General features: G+C 38.6%; 1 protein-coding gene across 2 annotated transcripts; it reads left to right on the top strand.

The window, feature by feature from the left end:
• The first annotated feature begins 239 nt into the window (after positions 1–239).
• On the top strand, positions 240–20,805 carry LOC139959339 (signal recognition particle subunit SRP68-like). 2 transcript variants are annotated; one of them, XM_071956827.1, is made up of 12 exons: positions 240–399; positions 1,236–1,302; positions 3,059–3,172; positions 4,119–4,314; positions 5,572–5,654; positions 6,605–6,782; positions 7,130–7,369; positions 8,812–9,039; positions 10,515–10,609; positions 13,502–13,634; positions 17,489–17,567; positions 18,722–20,805. In XM_071956827.1, exons 1-12 carry the CDS (start codon positions 306–308, stop codon positions 19,018–19,020), a joined length of 1,806 nt encoding a protein of 601 aa, XP_071812928.1. In that variant the 5' UTR covers positions 240–305; the 3' UTR covers positions 19,021–20,805. The 2 variants fall into 2 exon arrangements, with proteins under 2 accessions (XP_071812928.1, XP_071812929.1); XM_071956828.1 differs by lacking the exons at positions 240–399; positions 1,236–1,302; positions 3,059–3,172 and adding an exon at positions 3,326–3,439.
• Positions 20,806–20,949: the final 144 nt, after the last annotated feature.

Here is a 20,949-nt window from a genome sequence, read left to right as displayed (position 1 = left end):
TTTCCAAGGGGAAAACTTCAAATGTTCCAACTTGACATACAGAGACAATGTCAAAGCACATAAATGTATACATGTATACATTTCTGTGTCTTACGCATGTTTCTTTTGCTTCGTGCACTGTTACTATGCCACGTCTTGTGCAACTGAAAACGACTTGGTCAAGCCTTAGGAATCACGCTTTTACCATTGTGGAGTTTACTATTGCAGATAGGCCGTATGAATTCGCCTACCGTATGCTTGCGTACGGAAAAGTGCATTGCATTGCATTCTGCATCCAGTAAACCTGTGAGAACGAGACCGAGAAAATGGCAGAAGATGAAGAAGTAACAAGCGGCGAAACTCAAGATGTCGTGATTGATACCAAGAAAACTGAAACTGTTGAATCTTTCAGCTTGGAAGGTACGGTCGTGAATTTTTGTTCAAAGAGTCTGGAGACAAAAATTGCTTTCATTCATATGCTAATGTTACTCCAATATGCTTGCTAAGCTCCCTATAAGAAACAACGCATGAAGGCTAGGCCACGATAGGCTACAATTAGTTTTAGTCTGCAGTTGCAGGACAGGTAAGCAAGACACGAGAAACCTCAATTTCTTTTTCGGTCATAATCTCTGTGAATCGGGAGGAAATGTACTTAACCTTACTACCAAACAAAAGAGATGATACCAAGTCATATAACAATACATATTGTGAAATTTCGATCAAACATTGTCGAGAGGAAAACTAAAACATATGTCGGAGATGGCTGACTGGTGGTCACAATCTAAAAATTTCAAAACAATTCACAAAAATTTAAATGTCAAGTGTAAACCAAGAGAATTCTTAGTCTTATAGTACACATCAAATCCAACCTCAGGTGACAAATTTCTACCAAATATCAATGGAAATAAATTGAACAACATAACTTTTGATCCAATGTTTATTAGCACAACCTTGCATACAGACCCAAATTTCAGACCTAATTTATACTCTCAATATGCCTCCAAACTTGATGTTTGAACTTTGGCTGTTATGCTGGGGTAGTTTTGACCCACCTACAGCCCCGTCCATAAAGCTGCATACCGCTACCAAATAAATCGAGAGAAAATTTGTGTATTAAATTTTGACATTTTATATCTCCATGAATGTAACAGGGCTACTCAAGATCATCACGCATCTATTGTATGTTGTCAATTGTCATATACATTCACCATTGTTTTCAATTCTTTAAAGCATTCCTTTTGTTTTTTTCCCTGTAGTTGTGAAGATAATTAAAGATTCCCAGCAGAGACATGGCCTCCGGCATAAAGACTATCAAAGATACAGGTATGTCAGCTAGACCCATCACAGGCAAGAAAGTGAGAGATCATCTATCTGAGATTTATGTTCAAGGACCATAAGAATACTTCCCTTTAGCAAAAAGGGTTACAAATACTGAGCACAAAACAAAACAATACTACAGATGCAACCTAACAGGATACATTATAAGCAGTGCACAATTATTGACCCAGGTCTAGACATTCAAAAATTTTACCCACTTGATGAAAAAAATGCCACTGCAAATATAATCTAGTTGGCTTAAGTCAAGTTCCCACTTGCATTTCCATTGAACTAATTTATACAAAAGCAAAATTACGTTTGCACCCACAGAAACATGCAAGTTCCCTATTTTTGCTACTGGCCAGGGTTCGCAGGTTTCTTCCGAGGGTGGAAAAAATCGCGGAATAAACCGCGTTTTTTTCCACTCGGAAGAAATAGGTTTCTTCCAGTTTCTTCCAGTTTCTTCCGGTCAAAATGGAAGAAACTTATTTTTTTTGAAAAACTGTTGATAAAGTTTCATAACAACCTGCAATGATTTCTAACTATGTAAAAAGGACAAGAAGCACTATAGTGTTATCTAGTTAGTCTATATCTAGGTTTGGAGCACATGACCTGCTTCCAGCATATACTGTACACAATATAGTACTACTGTAGCTGCTACTAGCATCGGACAATTCAGGGAACAACTATGGGCAAGCTATACTTTGCAGACCAGGATGGTCCTGATTATAGCCCAGTTCTTAGTTAAAAACTAGCTTCTGAGTGGAGGGGCAAGTGCTCTCTGGAAATTAGTGTAGGCCTACTACAATGCACACTCATTACTACGATTACATTGACCACTATGACCATATTTTGTGGAGATTGCACTCAAGACATGAGGGTTACAGATTTGACTGGAAGTTGTAGTGTGAAATGAGGGCTGGCTCGTGGCCAGCTGTGTTTAATTGTGGATGTTTGTTCTTTTTGCTGTTGGGATGACAAGTCCTCCTGTTAACTACAAGTTGTAATTTAAGGAGTTGCAGAAATTAAACTGCTGCCTAAATCTAACAGATATTGTTTGGCTATTTTCTTGGTTTTCATTGTATTAAATCCTCAGTTCATGGGCCAATCCAGGTTAATCATTCATACAGTATGGCCAGTTATTCAATTCTGGTTGATGGGGGGATCGCGAGATGATAAGTAGTCCTTCAATATTGTGATATAAAGCAAACATCTTTTGGTGTAATAAAACAACCCAAAATTATAATCAAAACAAAAATATCATATTTTGATGGTTTCAATGGTATGCATTTCAGTCCGATGGTGGTAAACTATTTGTCTCTTTATCATGTATGTGGGCTGTGCTGCCTATATGCCAATTTTCACAGTTTCTTCCAGTTTCTTCCGGTTTCTTCCAGTTTCTTCCGGAAGAAACTGGAAGAAACCTGGAAGAAACAGGTTTCTTCCAGTTTCTTCCACGTCCTCGGAAGAAATAGGTTTCTTCCGGAAGAAACCGAACCCTGCTACTGGCAAACAATGAAATCCACTGGCATTGAGCCAGTAAGTAGCCTGAATTTCAAGACCTGAGAGCTTTAAATAAACAACAAACCCACCCCTTCCCCTCCCCCACATTTCACTTCTGAATAGTTGCTAGTTAAGTTTGAATGAGACAAGAGTTTTAGATGTCCCAGTTTATAACTATTAAAACATGAATTTTAATGAATGTAACACATATTTATGGCTTGTAAGTTTTGACATTGTGTACGTGTCTTTCATTTTGCAGGAGTTATTGCACAAGAAGGCTCCAGAGGATACGAAAGTCACTTAAATTCATCCAGAGAAACAGAAATAAGTTTGTCAAGAAGGCAGTCACAGATGAAGCATTAACAGATGCTAGGTTGGTACAACTATCACTTCATACTTTAAGGGAACAGTGTTTGCAGAGATGGATGTGTACCCATTCTGTTTGCAACAGTGTATACTAGCTTCAGTATATGAGGTAGTCACAGATGAAGCATTAACAGATGCTAGGTTGGTACAGCTATCATTTCATATTTTAGGGAACAGTGTTTGCAGAGATGGATGTGTACCCATTCTGTTTGCAACAGTGTATACTAGCTTCAGTATATGAGGTAGTCACAGATGAAGCATTAACAGATGCTAGGTTGGTACAACTATCACTTCATTCTCTTAGGGAACAGTGTTTGCAGAGATGGATGTGTACCCATTCTGTTTGCAACATCATGTTTTCACTTCAGTATTAACAAATGCTAGATTGGCATGCCATGCCCATAGCTGTAACTTTATAGTTAGGGAACAGTGTTTGCACAGATGGATGTGTACTCACTTCAAAAGTAAAGTTAGGTCTCGAGTTTTTGAAATGTTTCCTGTTCTTTTGAGAAAAAGACTCTTTCTGAAGACAGAGCTTACTCTCATTGTAGTTCTAAACAATATAAGCAATTGTGTTTGGGAGAAATTCTCAACACCATTACAATTTAGGATGGCATTGATGCTACAGTATATGTGAATTCCCTTTTCCATGTGGATAATTTGTCAGTTTATCCCTGAATTGTAAGATATCAAATCAAGTCAAGGATATAGTTAATGGTCAATGAGAAGTTTGAAAAGGATGTATCCTGTAGTTACCAATTCATGATAGATTCAACGTCCTTCATGCATATATTACTGGTCCTGTGGGTAAGTTTTATCTCCATGGGACCAGACAGTCTCCAGTTTGCTGGTCTCAATGCTCAATGCTTCTTAATGCTCAACATGAACTATTATTGGGACATTCATCATAAATTCCTTCTCATCTCTCTCACTATCGCTGTCTATTTCCCCAGGTATCTTTACATACCCCTGGTATCAGCCGAACGGGCGTGGAGCTACGCCATGCAGCTGAAACTGGAAGCAAACTCCGAGAGGAGGAAAATGTTCCATGTGATCACCAGGATGAAGAAAGCTCTGAAGCATGCAGAGGAACTTGAAGCCTTATGTGCGAGCAGTAAATGTGATGCCAGATCTAAACTAGAATCACAAGTATGTTGTCCTTGCTTGATTACATTGTAGCCTACTTAAAGAAAGATTGCTAGTGTCCCACATCGCGAGGAGAAAAATATTCCCCACTGTTAGTTGAAAACCCCATCTCAATATATTTTGCCCTGAGGTTGACCCCTCCATTCATCCCTAGAGTGGATCTCACTAGGTGATCTGTGATGTCACAACCTCAATTGTTCTTCAATAGCTTTAGTTTTGTTATGATCTTCTTGTTGATTTTTCCTTGAAACCTGATAAATTTAGAGTGTTCTCTTATCTGCAGAGGTTCTCTGTATTTGGAATTTTCATCAAAATGCACTTTTTTGTAGAAAAAGTAATTTCATCTGTGCAATAAGTGAGTTAAATATCATCAAAAATTTAAAAAAAGTCAAAAACAGTTTCAACTGAATTGCAGTGATGACATCATTCACTCTGCTGTTGCTAAATGCATTCCCAAATACCACAAAATTTGCCCCCAAAAAGTCATATTTTTGCCATTGAAAATGCAATGAGGATGTGATTTTGACCTAAAGATGAAGAAAGCTTAAGAGTTTTTCATTAAAATATCAATTTCAGCTACCAGAATTTTCCTTTAAGACATGAATCATTTTGCCTCTATTTACTTATCATCTGTTTACTCATCAATTCAACCAATGTACCAAGCATTGATGTGAATGATTCAAACATTGTATTGCAATTTCATGTTAAACTAACCAATCCCCCAGAGCAGTTTTCAGTCAGAGATACCTTGTTTGTATAGAAATTAGCAATTTCATTCAATTGTGGCAAATTTGTCAAGCAGAGAATATAGTTAATGAATGTTGATCACATGCAAATCCAAACACACACTGTTCGAGATTAATTTCAAGACTTTCATTCGCAGCTACAGACTAATGTAAAAGCTAAGAAAAAACCAAGGGCTCGGAGAAAGAATTTTTGGCGAAAAGAAACCTTAGCTTGTGTTTCTTAACAGAACGTAGTGGTGAAGTCAAAGACATATGCAGAGCTTGCACATGTAGGACAGAAGATAAAATGGATAAAAAATATCAAAAATGAGCACAATTATGAAAAACAGACAAAACAGAAGTATCCAGTTTCTTGATTAGTTGTATTGAATTTTTTAAAAGCCCCTCCTGTTTGCCCCCCTCTGTCCCTCCATCCACATTTTAAATAATTTGCTTCACTAGCATATGTATTAATTGCAACCCACAGTTGTAAAGTTTTGTGTTCTCATCATTTTGTTGTTGTTTTTCTGTCCAGGCTTATCACTTGTGGATGAAAGGAACTCTTTACTTTGAAACCGAAAATTGGGAGGATTGTATGGAGGCCTTCAACAATGCAAGGTATAGTTATAAGTCCGTTGGTGTACTTTATACTGTATATCAGTGATGACCTACATTGTATGTTACCTAGATGGGGGGGGGGGTAGATAGTGTTTCTTTGCGCAACCCTTTAATTGGATGGTTGGGGGGCTGGGGGGGACACTTTCCTCACCATCCCATTCTATGCTAGTATAGTGGGTGACATCTTCCTCTTCCATTTCTGCCTCAGTGGCATGGTAGATCTCCACAACTACTGAATCAGGAAGTGCTGCAATTCCAATCTGATGGAAACTTTAGCAGTAGATTTCTTTATGAGGTCGGTCTCTACATATAGTGTTGTACGTAGTGCTACACCTGTAACCCTCGCGTTGTCCTGCACCCCTGCCGTCTTCCATCAAGGGAAGATAGTTTTGTTTTTCAACAATGGTCAAACGGCTTAAAATAGTGTCTTTTACAGAATGAGCGAGTACTTTTGTTGTATTTTTCCCAAGATGGGGCAATATTTGAAAACCTGTATTAAGAATGTCCCTACACTGTGAAATGTCAAGCACTACCCTAGATTCTTCAAGGACTTTTGGAGGGTGTGTTAAGGTAATGGCTGGACTGTGGCCTGGAGATGTCCTCATGGTGTGGGGGTAGGTGTCATTGAGTTGTCCAAATAGATTAATGTGTGGAGAAAAAGTCTTGACTAGCTAAGTTTTCTGACAATTGGCCTTTCTTGGGAAATTTATGACACGCAGCCCCGTTTGTGGGGCTCTTATTACTTGTCTCGTATCATCTGGTTACCTACACAATCCAGCCCTCTGAGACAGTTTTCATTCCCTGTGGAGGATTCATTTGTGAAATATTTGGTACTTAGATCTTTGGAATCGCTCTGCTGCCAACTGTGTTACATTGCAGTGCCAGATAAATCATATGGTGACCACACAGTTGCACAGTTTGTCATATCGTCCTCGTTTATTCCCTTTCAGTAACATTTACGAGAAGTTAGCCAGCGCAGTCACGGAAGATCAGAAAGGCCTTTACCTGGAAAGAGTAAACGACATTGTTCCGAACCTGAGATACTGTGCCTTCCAAACAGGCGACGAGAGTGCCATACAGGATCTTCGGGAATTGAGAGGAAAAGTGGGAGGTGATACCAACATTGATGTAAGTTTCAGCCGGAATGAAAATACTTTCTTTTGCTGAAATATCTGAATGGTGGCTTACAGCCCAGCTGAGTCAAAAAGAAAGGTCGTAGGAGAAATTTAAACAAATCTTACAGTATTTAGGTGGCCAAAACCAAGCTATTATTGAATGTGCCTGTTGTACCTGGTGTTGATATCTAACAGCCTTGGACTCCCATCATTTTTACCTTGACTATGAATGTTGTGCTAACATTGTACAAATTGATAGATTTGCTGTGACTCCCATTTGTAAAACATAAAAGAGGCGATAGTTTGAAATAAGTTTCGAAAAGTGAAACAATTTTTGTTGATATTTCTTGCCCTATGCAGTTCTTACTGGCTCAGACTCGTGATAAGCAGGCCGTGACTCTGAGTGAGGTGTGCTGGCGTGGTCGTAGCGTCCCAGTCACAAACGAACGCGTCCGGGCGTTTCTACTGAGCAACAAGGAGAGCGAGCAGGAGCTGGCCACTGCGACAGACAACGAGGCCAAGATCTCGATATACGACACGTCGTTAATGGAATGTAAGGATGCCCTGCAGGTCCTCAGAGATGAGCTCAAGTCAGATCCAGTGAGTATTGTTTGTGTCCCCGAGAAGCATGTAGTTATCAATTTCATCGGTGACGTCGTAGAAAGCAAGGGGATAATGATATTGCAGACGTGGTTGTTGGTGGCAGTGTCAGCTAAAATTGTAGTATGAGTACAACAGTATGAAATATGAGTACAAGTAGAATGCACCTTGGTATGAGACTATGAGTCCCTGTACAAGGTTTTAAGTACTCATTCTTTGCATTACTCTCTATATACTTAGTAACACATTGGACCTGTAGTATGAGTACAACAGTATGAAATATGAGTACAAGAAGAATGCACCTTGGTATGAGACTATAAGTCCACGTACAAGGTTTTAAGTACTCAGTCTTGCAGTACTCTTATACAGTTTACAACACATTGGACCTGTAGTATGAGTACAACAGTATGAAATATGAGTACAAGTAGAATACTCCTTGGTATGAGACTATAAGTCCACGTACAAGGTTTTAAGTACTCAGTCTTGCAGTACTCTATATATACTTAACAAAACATTGGACCTGTAGTATAAGTACAACAGTATGAAATATGAGTACAAGTAGAATTCACCTTGGTATGAGACTTTGAGTCCCCGTACAAGTTTTTAGAGAAAGTTTGAGTACTCAGTCTTGCAGTACTCTCTATATACTTCACAAAACTTTGGACATGTCTTAAGTACCAGGTCAACAGTATGAGTACTAGCATAAGTAAACTTCCCTCTGAATTAGTATGTGCATGAGACCCCGAAGGCCAGCAGAAGTACTTGTTCTTAAATTTTCATAATTGCGAGTACTCGTTCTAATATATTTACACTGGATTGCCAAAACAGCCCCAATTACGATTACAATTGTACAATTCATTAGGCCAAATATCAGTAAAAATTACTATGCTAGAAATCCAAGTACAGACGTGACTATTACACTGGTATCAGCCCCCAAAAAAGAACAAATTTGTGATTGGGGCTCTATGGCAAGACTGAAATTATTGAACAGTATTATTTGGGTGGAGAGGGTGGGCGGAAGGGGTGGGTAGGAGGAGAGGCATAGTGGGCTGTGCCAAGTGCTCCTTCACATTTAACATGGTGTATTTAAAACTACCTTCAATGTACCAAATCTTTCACCCTAATTTCACAAATATGAACCCCACATCTGGAAAGAAGCACTGATAATTTGTAACTGACGTGATGACACTGCCCATAGTCGCACTCTTTAATGAGCTGTGTCTCTCTGGATCATTTTTTTCCTGTTTAATTCCTGACGCCTGATGGAATGCTCTGGTAATATAATCGATCATCTCCACCAATGAAGCACTCTGAACAATCAGATCAACCTAGGGAAGCAGAATCACTAGAAGACGAAACAAGATCATGATGGCTCGTCGATCTCAACGGCAGAAGAAGGCAAAAAAATTAAAGCTTTTGACTAATTCCTCTTTCTGTTCCAGAACCGGAAACAGCGAGGGCAGCAGTCAGGCGAACCCATCTCCACGCCGCAGTTTCTCCATAGTTACTTGACGTACATCCGCCTCACCAACACGGTGCAGCGTAATGTCCTCCTGGTGTTATCCTTGAAGGAACGTCTGCCAATCACAGATACAGAGCCCAAGTTGGACCCGGGTCAAAGGAGGACAAAACCGCAGGATCTAATTCGAATGTACGACACGATCATTCAGGTAAAAACAACCAAAAAATGCTTTCATTTGTCAGCTGCTTCCATGATTAGTATGTGCTGTTTGCTTTGCCATACCAAAACTAGCCAAAGGGACTCTACAGTGGATAAAATTCTAGTGATCTTTGGGAGAACTTGCTCTCCTATATATCTTGCTGTAGGCATTAAGTGAATCTGTTCGGAAGTGATGGAGTGTGTATGCGTGCCACCGTGTGTTTGTGACGCTGTTTGTAAACATGATTGCTCAAAGAGTGTGTGGTGGCAAAACTTTATACTTGGTATGTAGATTTTTCCATGTGATTACAAGAACTTGGTTGAGGTCGAGTGAGGTAAAGGTCTGTAAACTTTATGGTAATTTCTGGCTTTATCTTACCAATGTTGCCATATAGTGATTCTGTAATCACATTTGCAACTTATACACTGTGTGTTAACAAACATGGCTTAAAGAACTTCCGCCTGAAATACCCTACTATACTTGCCTATACTGATTGGCTGAGTGTCAAAGAACAATTGCACCAGTATTGTTGAAATTCTGCAGCATTGGTGCTCTAGTAGCTGGATGTCAAAGGTCATTGGAAGTCAACAGTGGTCAAAGTCTGAAAACTGTGTGAACATAGTAACTCCAAAACTGAAGCTTCAGTGAAGTTTATATTTGGAATGTGTCTCCACGTTAATGTGTTCAAGAACCATGATGTTTTCTCTGGAGGTCTTATGAGGGCAACAGAGTCTGAAAACTTTGTGAAAGTGATAAATCTCAGTGAATTCCAGAACCTTATTGTATTTTGTGGAAGTCAAACGTTTCTGGCAGTCAATAGAGGGTGACGTCCGAAACCTTGTGAAACTGACAATCTTAATGTGCAGCAAAACTTGAATGAGCATACATTGTCCCTAGATCCACCTTGAGTGAGTACAGTAACCCTATTGGTCTTATGTGAAGGTCATTGGATGTCATTAGAGGTCAAAGTCTGAAAGCCTGAACACCATATACTTGTCAACAGCATTAGTATACAACAACTTTGAACTCGGTGTGTAGATCCACCTAACTCTGATTCAAGAAAATTATTGCTTTTGTATATAGGTCGCTGGTGATTTGAGGTCAGTAGAGGTCAAAATGTAGAAATCCTTATGAATATGATCACTCCAAAGTTTAAGCTAGCATGAACTTCGTAGGTAGGTTCACGAGTAGTGAAAGTATTTTGCTGGTAACGATTGTGATACATGGAAAATATTGCTTGCAGACGACTAAACGTTGTCCATATGAAATTGTGGCCAGGAACCACTAAGCCGTTTGGCTTTCTGGTTCGATTGCTTTCATCTCAGATTGAAGGATTTGTATCATTTGTTGTTTATCTTAAGTTGTTGTGCTTTAGTCAATTGTTTATTTTTTTTTGGGGGGGTGGCGTTTGCCATTCCTCGAATGTATCTGACATTTGAAGATATCTATCGTCACTTCTTTGGTTTACAATTGTTCACCTGCAGAGCCTTGGAGAGATCCCTCACTTGCCAGGGGTGGAAGATGATGTGGACCTTCATCAAGAAATCAAAGCTAAGATATTCAAGTTTAAGGCCTACAGGTTAGTGTATAATCCTTCATGTACCCAATGTGGCATTGTTCAACTCAAGCAGAGAACAGTTTATTTTGTATCACATAGCAAATCCCTATGCTAAATGATCACACTGCTACACAAGTGCAGTGATGTTTAGCAGTTATTTTTTTAGTGCCTTAGCATCAATCTATCTATCTGTCTGTTCAAAAGCTGTTGCTTTCAGGCCATGTGCTCGGTCCTCATGAAAGTCGTCAAACATGTTGCTTGTGTCAGGGGTTCTTTACCAGTTTACAAATAGAGAAAAGCAAAGGTCATTAGGGAGGAAGGCAAAGGTCATTTGGGGTCAAGGCAAGTCCAAACATGAAATCCTTAAAATTGCTTCTCCATCTAGGGTTTTTCGTCTGATTTGTTCGATGAAAATTTGTGGCAGTTGTTGGTTGGTGAATGGGCACAAAATGTTGGACCAGGATAAGAGGTCAAAAGTGGTTTCAGGAAGTAAATAACTACTAGTTGAAATAGTTTACAAACAAATTTCCCTCGTTTGGCATGACTCTAATTTTGACCAAACCTGGTAACAATAACCAGCTGATATATGGGTTGAAGAAAAGGCACAGTAATATGAGGTCAAAGATCATATGAAGCTATTAGCAGCCCAACTGGAAGAAAGCTGTAAACCTGTATCCCTCCCTAGAGGCCTGTTCAGTTTTTCAAAACATCGATTTAAATGATTCAGTCTTTGAAGTGGCACCATAAATAGTTCAGAGGTCATCTTGAGCATATTCAAGGAGAAAACAATGAAATGGAAATTTATGTGGGGTTTTAAGAGATATTGATTGTCAAAACTTTCTGAAGAATGGGCGTGAGTCAGTCTGTGACTTATGAGTTCATTGCAATACAATAGATGGATTCTGTCAATCACAACAAATAGAAATTCATTTTGTCCTTGCTGGAATTTTCTAGAAGAGATATAGTAACTCCCTCTTTGTACAAAAAATTTGAGGAGGGTATTTTGCCTTAATTGTAAATGAAAATTCCTCAAAGTTTGGGAGTTTTACAAAAAAACGTTATTGCCTGTTTTGCTATTCCACATGTTTTTGAGCCTGGATATTGTACTCCAATGTCATTCGATTCAATCCTCTGCAGATTTCAATGTCATATAAACAAGTAATATTTGCAATGTACTGTCTGCTTCTGGTTTAATTCACTTAAATAAAAGACTTTTCTATACAATGAATGTCAATCAATACATACATGTACAGTGTGTACAGTACATACATGTACAGTGTGTACATGTACAGTGTGTATTAGTGCTAGGTGTTGACAAAGTCTTGTGGCACTCATTGTCTCCTTATCCAAGTGGATCCCAACTGAACATGAAAGTAGCCCGGCCATTTTCTCTATGTTACAGATCTAAAATAATAATTAATTCATAGCATTGAAGTATCCTCTAAGGGTAAAAGTTCATCCGTCATTGAGACAGCTTGAAACGATACTACAATAGCGCATGTAACTTGAGTTGTATGCAAGGCTTACAGTATCTTTTGAAAGATGAATCTGGAGATTTTGTTTTGCTGGTCCTACCTGTTTTTTCCACCTTCCTCAAGTTATAAATGGGTTAAGAACAATTGTAAGGGTTAAACTGACTTTATCTTTGTATCTGGTGCTTTCTGTTGATACTTTTGTTGATCATCAGTACATACTGTTAGTTAGTAAAGTGAATGCCTGTACATTTACATCTACTGTATTGAAAACTTTAATAACCTGTTAAAACCTTCTCAGCAATCAAAGCCTGTCTCTTTAAGAGAACATGGAGAAAAATATATTTTTGCAATGCTCATATAGCCTATTTCTTTTATTTTCCATTCTATGGGATGGATTCTATAGGCTTCTGTAATAGAAAAAGTAGTAGGATGTTTATTTGCTAAGAAATCAGACCTCAAAAATCAAGAAAATGCCATGGTGGCGACAAATCGCCGAAATTCAAAGTGTGAGAAATTGGCCAATTTCGAAGCAATTGCAGCTGAAATTTTCAGAATATGGTTATTTCATGGTGTTCCAAGCATCCAATAAAATATGGTAATTTTTTGGAGAGGGTCCAGCGACAGCCATCCGTGATTTGACACGGAATGACCCATAAATCACTTTGCAAAACTCAATTGAGCTACGACATGTTTGATGTTCTAGTCTTTTAACCCGAGCCGTAATTATATAATTTATGCAAAAGACCATTCCTACAACCGCTCATGATCGCTGTTCGAAATATCACTTAATGTTGAGGTTGATTAGGGTCATTAACGTTAATATTCCTAGTCCAGTCGAGTCGTGGACTTGAGTTGTGTTAAGTGTAGTGATGTGAGTCATGACTTATAACAATGCTGTCAAAATGTGAACACTACTTGTTACAACACTGTCAAAATCATGTGAACACTACTGTAGTTGTTACAACACTGTCAAAATCATGTGAATGCTACTTGTTACAACACTGTCAAAATCATGTGAATGCTACTTGTTACAACACTGTGAAAATCATGTGAAAACTGCATTACTATGTTTAGTTCTTGCTTTATACTTTGAGTCGCCCCACATGCCATGCAATCAACTGGAATAAGCCATTTCATACTTCCAACCTGGCTGTTATAGGTCAAAGTTCAGGGTCAGTTTACTGGGAAAGTTGTAATCAACAAAGAAGTTATAGGGTATGGGACCCCTTACACTGAGTTCTTGACACAATAGTTTCCTATTATAATCACTGCTTTGATCTGTCATTTCTTTTAAGGCTAATGAATATGCATGCCAAGCCCCTTGGGATGTGTTGAGCCCTGGAAAACAATAGAAAAGGGCCCTTTAAAATGTTGATGTTCTTGAAGAGTACTAGCAAGCTTGTATTCAATATTCTGGTCGTTCTTTGTCTCTTTGCAGGTGTTACTATCTAGCACTCTATTACTCTCATGCTAAGAAATGGAAAGAAGCGGCCGGTCTGTTCGAGAGAGCTATCCAACACGTGGACCACTCGAGGGAAGAGTGGCAGACGGTTAACAATGGCCCCATACAGGTAAGATTCGGCCCACTCACGGAAGTCTGACCCGTGATCAGTGGTTATTAAGAGGAGGATATGAGTGTATGGGAAACTTTTCTTTATGCATTCTGTTTAGAGGTGTCAGATAAAGCCTCAGATAATTGGAGAGGAGAAGCATGGATGAGGTGCTCTAGAACTTTGTGCCCGATAGCCTGACAGTAGTAGTTTGTCAATGTTGACGACCCTGAACGGACGGGCGATGAACGGACGGGCGAGATGTCTGTTACGAAACCTGACACTTTGTGACCGTTTCACAATCTGACCTGAAGAAAGCATAGGGTAATCACCTCGGGTGTTGACAAATGAGCTCACCGAAAGCATTGGGTAATCACCATGGGCATTGACACATGAGCTCAACGATTTGCCAACAGCGAGTCGAATTTAGGCTGTGGCGAATAGAAAATGCCCCACGTTACACATATTTACCATCAAATGCCAATGATACTTTCTTTCAATAACAGTCACAGCTATTTAATGATATTATTTTACAAAATGGTGAAGGCTGCTATATACTAAGTGTAAAGATGTGTAGCAGTTTTCTACACAGAAGCTATAGTGTTCGATGAGAGAAACAATTCTGAGCCTTCAGAAACTAAATAAACAATATATTTTGACAATAAATGATTCCAAGTGTTCAGTAATCAAGGTCGACCAGACCAGACAAACCACCGAACATGGCTTCAGTAATGACCTTCCAAGCACCTATGTTTGTACCCTGTAGTATTAACCTGTACAGTACAGTCAACCTTAACTGCGTCAGCGTGATTTCACACAGGACTAGCGTTAGTGCAAAACAAGGTACATTGAACATATCATCATTCCTGGTTACCAAACTTTCAGACAGGATATCTCTCGCTCTAGGGCAGGAGGAATTATTGCTGTAAAAAACAATCTCAAAGCCACTCTCCTCCCAAACCCAATCCAAACAAACAATCAAACAATTGAAATTGTACTCGAAAGAGACAATAAACCTCTCCACATTATTAGCTATTATAGTCCCTCAAATGAGCGCATATCCACCACTATAATACAAAAAATGTTGCAATAAAAATACAATACTCCTAGGAGATCTTAATGCCCACCACATTATTTTTGGTAGCACTAAAATATCTGAAAACCAAAACTAGGATAAACCCAATTAACAATAATAGTTATAATACAGAACTACTTGACTACACCATAACCTTAAATCACCTCGCAACTAAAACACATTTGATACAAATCCTAGAAGATGACTTAATCAGTGACCATTTCCCACTCCTTTTTGAGCTAGACATAAACCTCAGTCGCATCCAAAATAACGAATTAACGTATAATTACAATAAAACAGACTGGACATCATTTAAAAAGGAACTCATAACAAATAACACTATCCCCAATTACCACAAGAACAAGCTAAATTACATCAACAAATACTGTGACAGCATTGCCCATGATATCTTCAATACTTTACTTAAGAAGAAATTAAATAAGAATATTCTTACACTAATCAAACACAGACGTCGCCTACGTAGAACCTATATGATCTCCCGAGACCCAACTCTAAAAACCCAAATTAACCAAATTAAAAAGCAAATAAACAGACAAATATTATATATATATCGGATAAACAAAACCGCGTCCAAACCAAATGCGATTCAATCATTAATGACAAAAACCCGAAACACTTTTGGAAAAAATTTAAAAAAAAAGGATTAACCCCATTACACCCCCAAACACAGGTAAAACAGACCAAGGCCTTAGAGATAACGTAGGTAACCTGATCACAAAAACTCAAGACCAAATAAAGCTAATTGAATCGTACTTTAAAAGTATATTCAACATCTTTGCTGGCCCCCCATACGATAACAGATTCCAACACGAAATAGACCGTACAATTATCAGTAATGCAACTAGCTTTATCCCCAACCTCTTAGGATGTCTCAACGAAACATCCCTCTGCTCAAAGAAATAGATATAAACTATTGGTATAGTGCCACTAAAAAAATGCAAAAATGCCTCCTCCCCTGGTCTTGACAACATAATTGACCAAATGCTTAAAAACTCCCCTCCAATGTTCATTAACTCTCATATTATCCCACTATTTAACAAACTCCTTAGACTGGGTTATTTCCCAACCCTGTGGAAATCCGCCAAAATGATTTAAATACCAAAACCAAGTAAAGACCGCAACAAAATTCAAAACTATCGACCAATTAGTCTCCTCCCAGCCTTAGGTAAGATTTTCGAAAGAATTATAGATAACCACACCAGAACCACATAGAGCAAAATGATCACTTTTCCCCATATCAATCGGGCTAATTCCACGCACACAAATCCACAATAAACCAAACTTTCTGCTTATCCGAAGAAATTCGCATCGGCTTTCTAAAAAACTGTTATACCACTGCCCTCTTTCTTGATACCGAAAAAGGCGTTTGATAAAACATGGCACAAGGGCATAAGAATTAAACTACTTAACTTTAATCTCCCCTCCAATTACACCAGACTTCTTCCTCTTTCCTTTAGTGAGCGCAACACAAAAATATGCTACAAAACCAATACTCGGACCCTATTCCACTTTGTACAGGCACTCCACAGGGCACTGTTCTCAGCCCCCTCCTCTACACCCTATTTGTTAATGATCTGAACATCACCCCCCCCCCACCCCTCTCTAAATGCAACTATAGTCAGTACGCTGACGACATAGCCATTTGGAGCACTAGTGAAAATATCCATATAACAGAACAATATATTAAAAAGCAAAGAAAAATGGTGCTGGATGTGGAGAATAAAAATAAATCCCTCAAAATCTAACCTAGTCAATTTCTCCTTAAAAACTCAAAATACTGTAACCATATTTCCAAAATTAATCTTTTCAACACCTCAATCACTGCTACTCCTAATGCTACTCCTAATGCTACTCCTGCTACTCCAATCACTGCTACTCCTACTTCCTTGGTACCACTTTCGATAGCAAAAAATCATTTAATCTACATTGTAACAGAACTGCAGGACGCTGCTGGTCCCAACTTAAATCCGTTCAAATCCTCTCACAGAAATATAACTTGCCTCCGAAAACAATTATCCAAATCTATAAATCCAAAGTGAAACCGATTCTCAGCTAATAAATAAACAAATTTTAAACAGATTCCACACCACAGCTTATCAACTCAAAATCCCTTCCTATATTGCTACCTGCACCTTCTCCATGCAGGAAACACAAAATCTATCGAAGAATTCAACACCAAATTAAACTAAAACAACCTCGAGAACGACCCATTGATTGAAGATCTCCCCCTGAAATACAAAGTTGCAATAACTTACTTCCCAAATAACCAAAACCTTTCTGTACTCACAATAGTTACTACTTAAAGTCTCTTTCCATTAAAAAAATCCTTTACTAAAGGGGTCTAGGCCCCCGACTCCAAGTATACTTATATATAAAGAACAAAACAAACAATTCCGACAATGTCCGATTGATTAAAAAAAAAAAGTGGCAACCACTCCCTTCCCAAACAATAGAAACCGCTCCCTCTCCACAATCCTCAGTATTTAAAAATTAATCTCCTTTAGAAATCCCTCCCTAATTAGCTCTTCAACTCTGACCTCCAACCAGTAATTCCCTGACTGAACATAGACAACTTTCCAAGAAAAGAAAATGTGGCAATTCTATAAAAACAAACTTATTATGCCCCGTAGGACCTCTCGCGAGGTCGACCAGGGGTTAAACTCCTTTTTATTCGATATCAAAAAAACAAAAACAAAGCTTTCACTCTAATTAAATTAAAGATGTAACAAATTAATGTAGAAGACATCATCATTAGATTTTGGTTTCATTTAATCAATAGGTGGAGGTAGAGGAATTGGACACTCTTGCGCAGGATATCAACGGCTTGAAGTACTCTGCTCAGGCTGCCTCCATTCTAGGTATGTACTTATAATAATATAATAATAATAATCAATTTACTGTGTTTTGAAAGAAGCTTTTGCTGCTTTGGAAGAAGATTATGGATTCTTGTTTTGATAGACAATTTCAAGATGAACCATATATGAAAGGATGAATATCTACAAATTAAGAAAAGAAATTGGGTGGGGGTAGTGGGAGGGGGAGGGGGGGAATCAGGCAGAGACCATCATGCTACTACCTTGTTAATTTAGTGTAGGACCCTGGTTAATTTAAAAGGAAGAAATCCCTTTAGTACCCTTGAGTTTCTGAAAGGTTTCTTCTTTGGGATAATGGTGGAGTGACATATCGATGTTCTCTTTTGGGTCTGATCGACAGGAAAATGCAGATTAAACTGCCGTGTCCATTTGGAACCTGGGAATTGAACCCTGCTACTGGAACAAATGTATTCCATCAGAGCATAGACAATGATTCAGAGAAATATGGCATTTATAGTAATAATCTGTTGTTTTCTTTCCCAAATTTTCTCTTTGGTTAAACAATGAGTGAAAAGATTCATTCAGTTGTAAGCAGCACCCCTCTTTCTTCCCCTTTTTTTAGGGGGAGGAGGGGGGAGACCAATGAGCCCTTAGGGTCATGGTTATGTTTGCTTGTAGCTGAATGTTGTTTTCCAAGGTCCACAAGGAAGTATCAAAAGCCTGGTCAAAAATGCTGTTTTCATTACAATCGAAATTTGTCAGAATAAAGAAATTGGAAGCCACAATATAAAGAGTCTATCTGGCTTTGTAGAACCAGTCTCTGTCATCTACAAATAATAGAAAGTGGGTATCCATTTCTGTTTGAGACAGCAACAAAAATAACTGCAAATTTGCAAGTTTTAACTTTCTCTAGTTAGGGATTCGAATCTCAAATTCCACTCGAATATACCCCCCCCCCCCCCCTTACTTATGAACTGTCACGTAGCTCAAGGTGACAAACTTATGACAAAGATGAGAATAGGCTTTAGGTGGTTCCTAATTGAATAACGTTTCTCACAATTAATTGAATTGATTTCCCTCACCCTCCGACTACCCTCACCCATTGAAAATAACCCTCCACCCAAGAATGCTTTGGAAAAAATACTTTAAAAAAAAAATGGGACATGGCTTACCGAGAACCTCTCTGCGTTTACTTTCAGATTCCAATGAACCTTCCATCAGCAAAGGAATGGCGCAACTCGGTCTGAAGGACAATCGACCACTGGTGGAAAGGCTGGACCGGTACAACGCCAACCAGCCGGACCTGGCCGCCAAGCCCAACTTCACCGCATTCCCACCGGACTTTAAGCCGTCACCGTGCAAACCACTCTTCTTTGACATAGCTCTGAACCATATAGAGTTACCCTCCTTGGACGAGAAACTAGAACAGAATAAATCGGCCGCGCAGGGGGGTCTGGGTGGGTTCTTGCGTGGATGGTGGAGCGGGGGTGAAAAGTAACTCTCGATTTGCCACAATGTCGGAAAAAGGATGGAAAGATAGCGTCTCTCCGGGATGAAATGCAATCCCAAGTGGGAATGTCAGCAGGTGAATAGGAGTGATATCCTTTACCAACCATGATTTTTTTCTTCTTTCTTCTTTCTTTCTCTCTTCTTTGGTTTTCGTTGTTACAGTATGTATGTGTTGGCATTATACAGTTACATGATTATATCTGCATGTATTGCATGTCGTGGTTCCGGGTGCATTCAGGCACCCACAGATTGATATATCACATTTCGTAAACATCCAATCATATCGTGGAAAGACCACAAGAATGACAATGGGCTAGTCCAGGTTTATTTGGAACTTCAAATAGGTGTAGCTCCTTCACCCTTAATCTGCATCCGTGAGGTTTTTGGATACATAAGCCGGTGGTATTGGAGGGGCTTACTCTCCTTCTGCATGTGCTGTCATCATCTTTTATTTAAATTTTATTTTATTTTATTTGTTTTTTAGTAGAGGAAAACTACACCTTGTTGCAATGCAAACACAAAGATGGGGGAAGGCCAAAAAAAAATAAAACTCACTTTTTTTAAGGGGCTTGCCAAAAAATATTTGAAGAATATTCAAAGTGGGAATTGGAATTTATATATTTTGAATTGGTTTTTGTGTGTTTATCTTATGAAAAGAAAAAGAAGAAAAAAACAGCATCTTTATTTTATGGGGCTTTAAATTTTAAAAACTGGGTTTTGGTTGTTGATTTCTTAGTCTATAAACATTGTGGTGCTTGACTGACTGACAGACACTTTATGGGGATGTTAAGGTGACTGAATTTGATATTGGCAGGAGTTATGGATGGTAGTTGGGAGGACCAGGGGTGGTGGGGGGGGGGGTGATGAGGGGAAGGATCGAGAAGGAGAATTGAAAGTGAAAAGGGAGAATCTTTGAATTGAATTTTCAGTTTGCAGAAGCACAAGTTTACTGATAAGGTTATATTTAAAGAAAGTGCCAATAATGCACTCTTTGTGTTTAGCATTTGGGGTGTGGTGTGGGGGGGTGGGGGGATTGAGACGACAATGAAAGGGAGCAGCCTTTCCACATTTATGTTGTTTGTGCTTTGGTAGTACGGTTTCCTTTTTAAAACTGGAGGGCAAAAATGGGCTAAATTAGGAGTTATCTAACACTAATTCAAAATCAGGTTTAGTTAATAAATGAAAGTTAAATAAAAGGATATTGATGATATCAGGGGTGCCATGGTATTGTAAACTCAAGCAGCCATGGAAGGCCACCTCCTTTTTATTGGGAACTTGTTGTCAAGCAAACCTATGGATTCAAGCCCTGTATGGATTAAATAAGATGGGGTTTTTTTTATCTAGGAGAAATCCATTCTTTTTCCTCATGTGAAAATGGTCTTCCAAATGTTTAAAAAAAAATGTCCAAAAAGAGTCTACTGGTGTGAATTGTGTGAAGTAAAAGGCCATAGGGCTTATTCCATATGTACATGTGACTGCTTAGTATCATTAAATAACTGCCCTCCCAGCTGATATTATAAATAATAGAAACATTATACAAAATAACTGTCTGTTGTCACCCAACCATCTTAATAGTAGATGCAGGTATCACTAAGAATGTTTATGAAAGATGTATTGCATGTTTTGATTAGTATTTGCATAATAATTTGATAAGGAATAACCTGTTTCTGGACAGGTAGTTGAAGGGTATTAACTGTGGTGGGAGGGATGAAGAAACATCCTGTCCATGAACTGATTTGTCATTAAAATAAAAAAAAATAGTTATTTCCAAGTATCACTCTTTTATAATTTTTTTTTTTTTTTTCCTTCTTTTACTGGAGTATTGTAAAAGGAAAAGCAGAGGTTGAGTTTGAACCAGGGATCTTTAGATGCAAAAGCAAAAGTCTTTACCACTAGACCATTAGGTGGGCCTTTGATT

The sequence above is a fragment of the Apostichopus japonicus genome, chromosome 19, assembly GCF_037975245.1.
Source record: "Apostichopus japonicus isolate 1M-3 chromosome 19, ASM3797524v1, whole genome shotgun sequence".
NCBI classification, from domain to species: domain Eukaryota; kingdom Metazoa; phylum Echinodermata; class Holothuroidea; order Aspidochirotida; family Stichopodidae; genus Apostichopus; species Apostichopus japonicus.
Note: the sequence above shows the minus strand (reverse complement) of the source record. Positions and strands in the feature narration are given on the sequence as shown.

Coding starts and splice junctions, on each gene's coding strand:
- LOC139959339 (XM_071956827.1), top strand. CDS start 306: ATGGCAGAAGATGAAGAAGTAACAAGCGGCGAAACTCAAGATGTCGTG. Junction 3,173..4,118: donor GAAGCATTAACAGATGCTAG/GTTGGTACAACT, acceptor CTATTTCCCCAG/GTATCTTTACATACCCCTGG. Junction 13,635..17,488: donor TTAACAATGGCCCCATACAG/GTAAGATTCGGC, acceptor TTTAATCAATAG/GTGGAGGTAGAGGAATTGGA.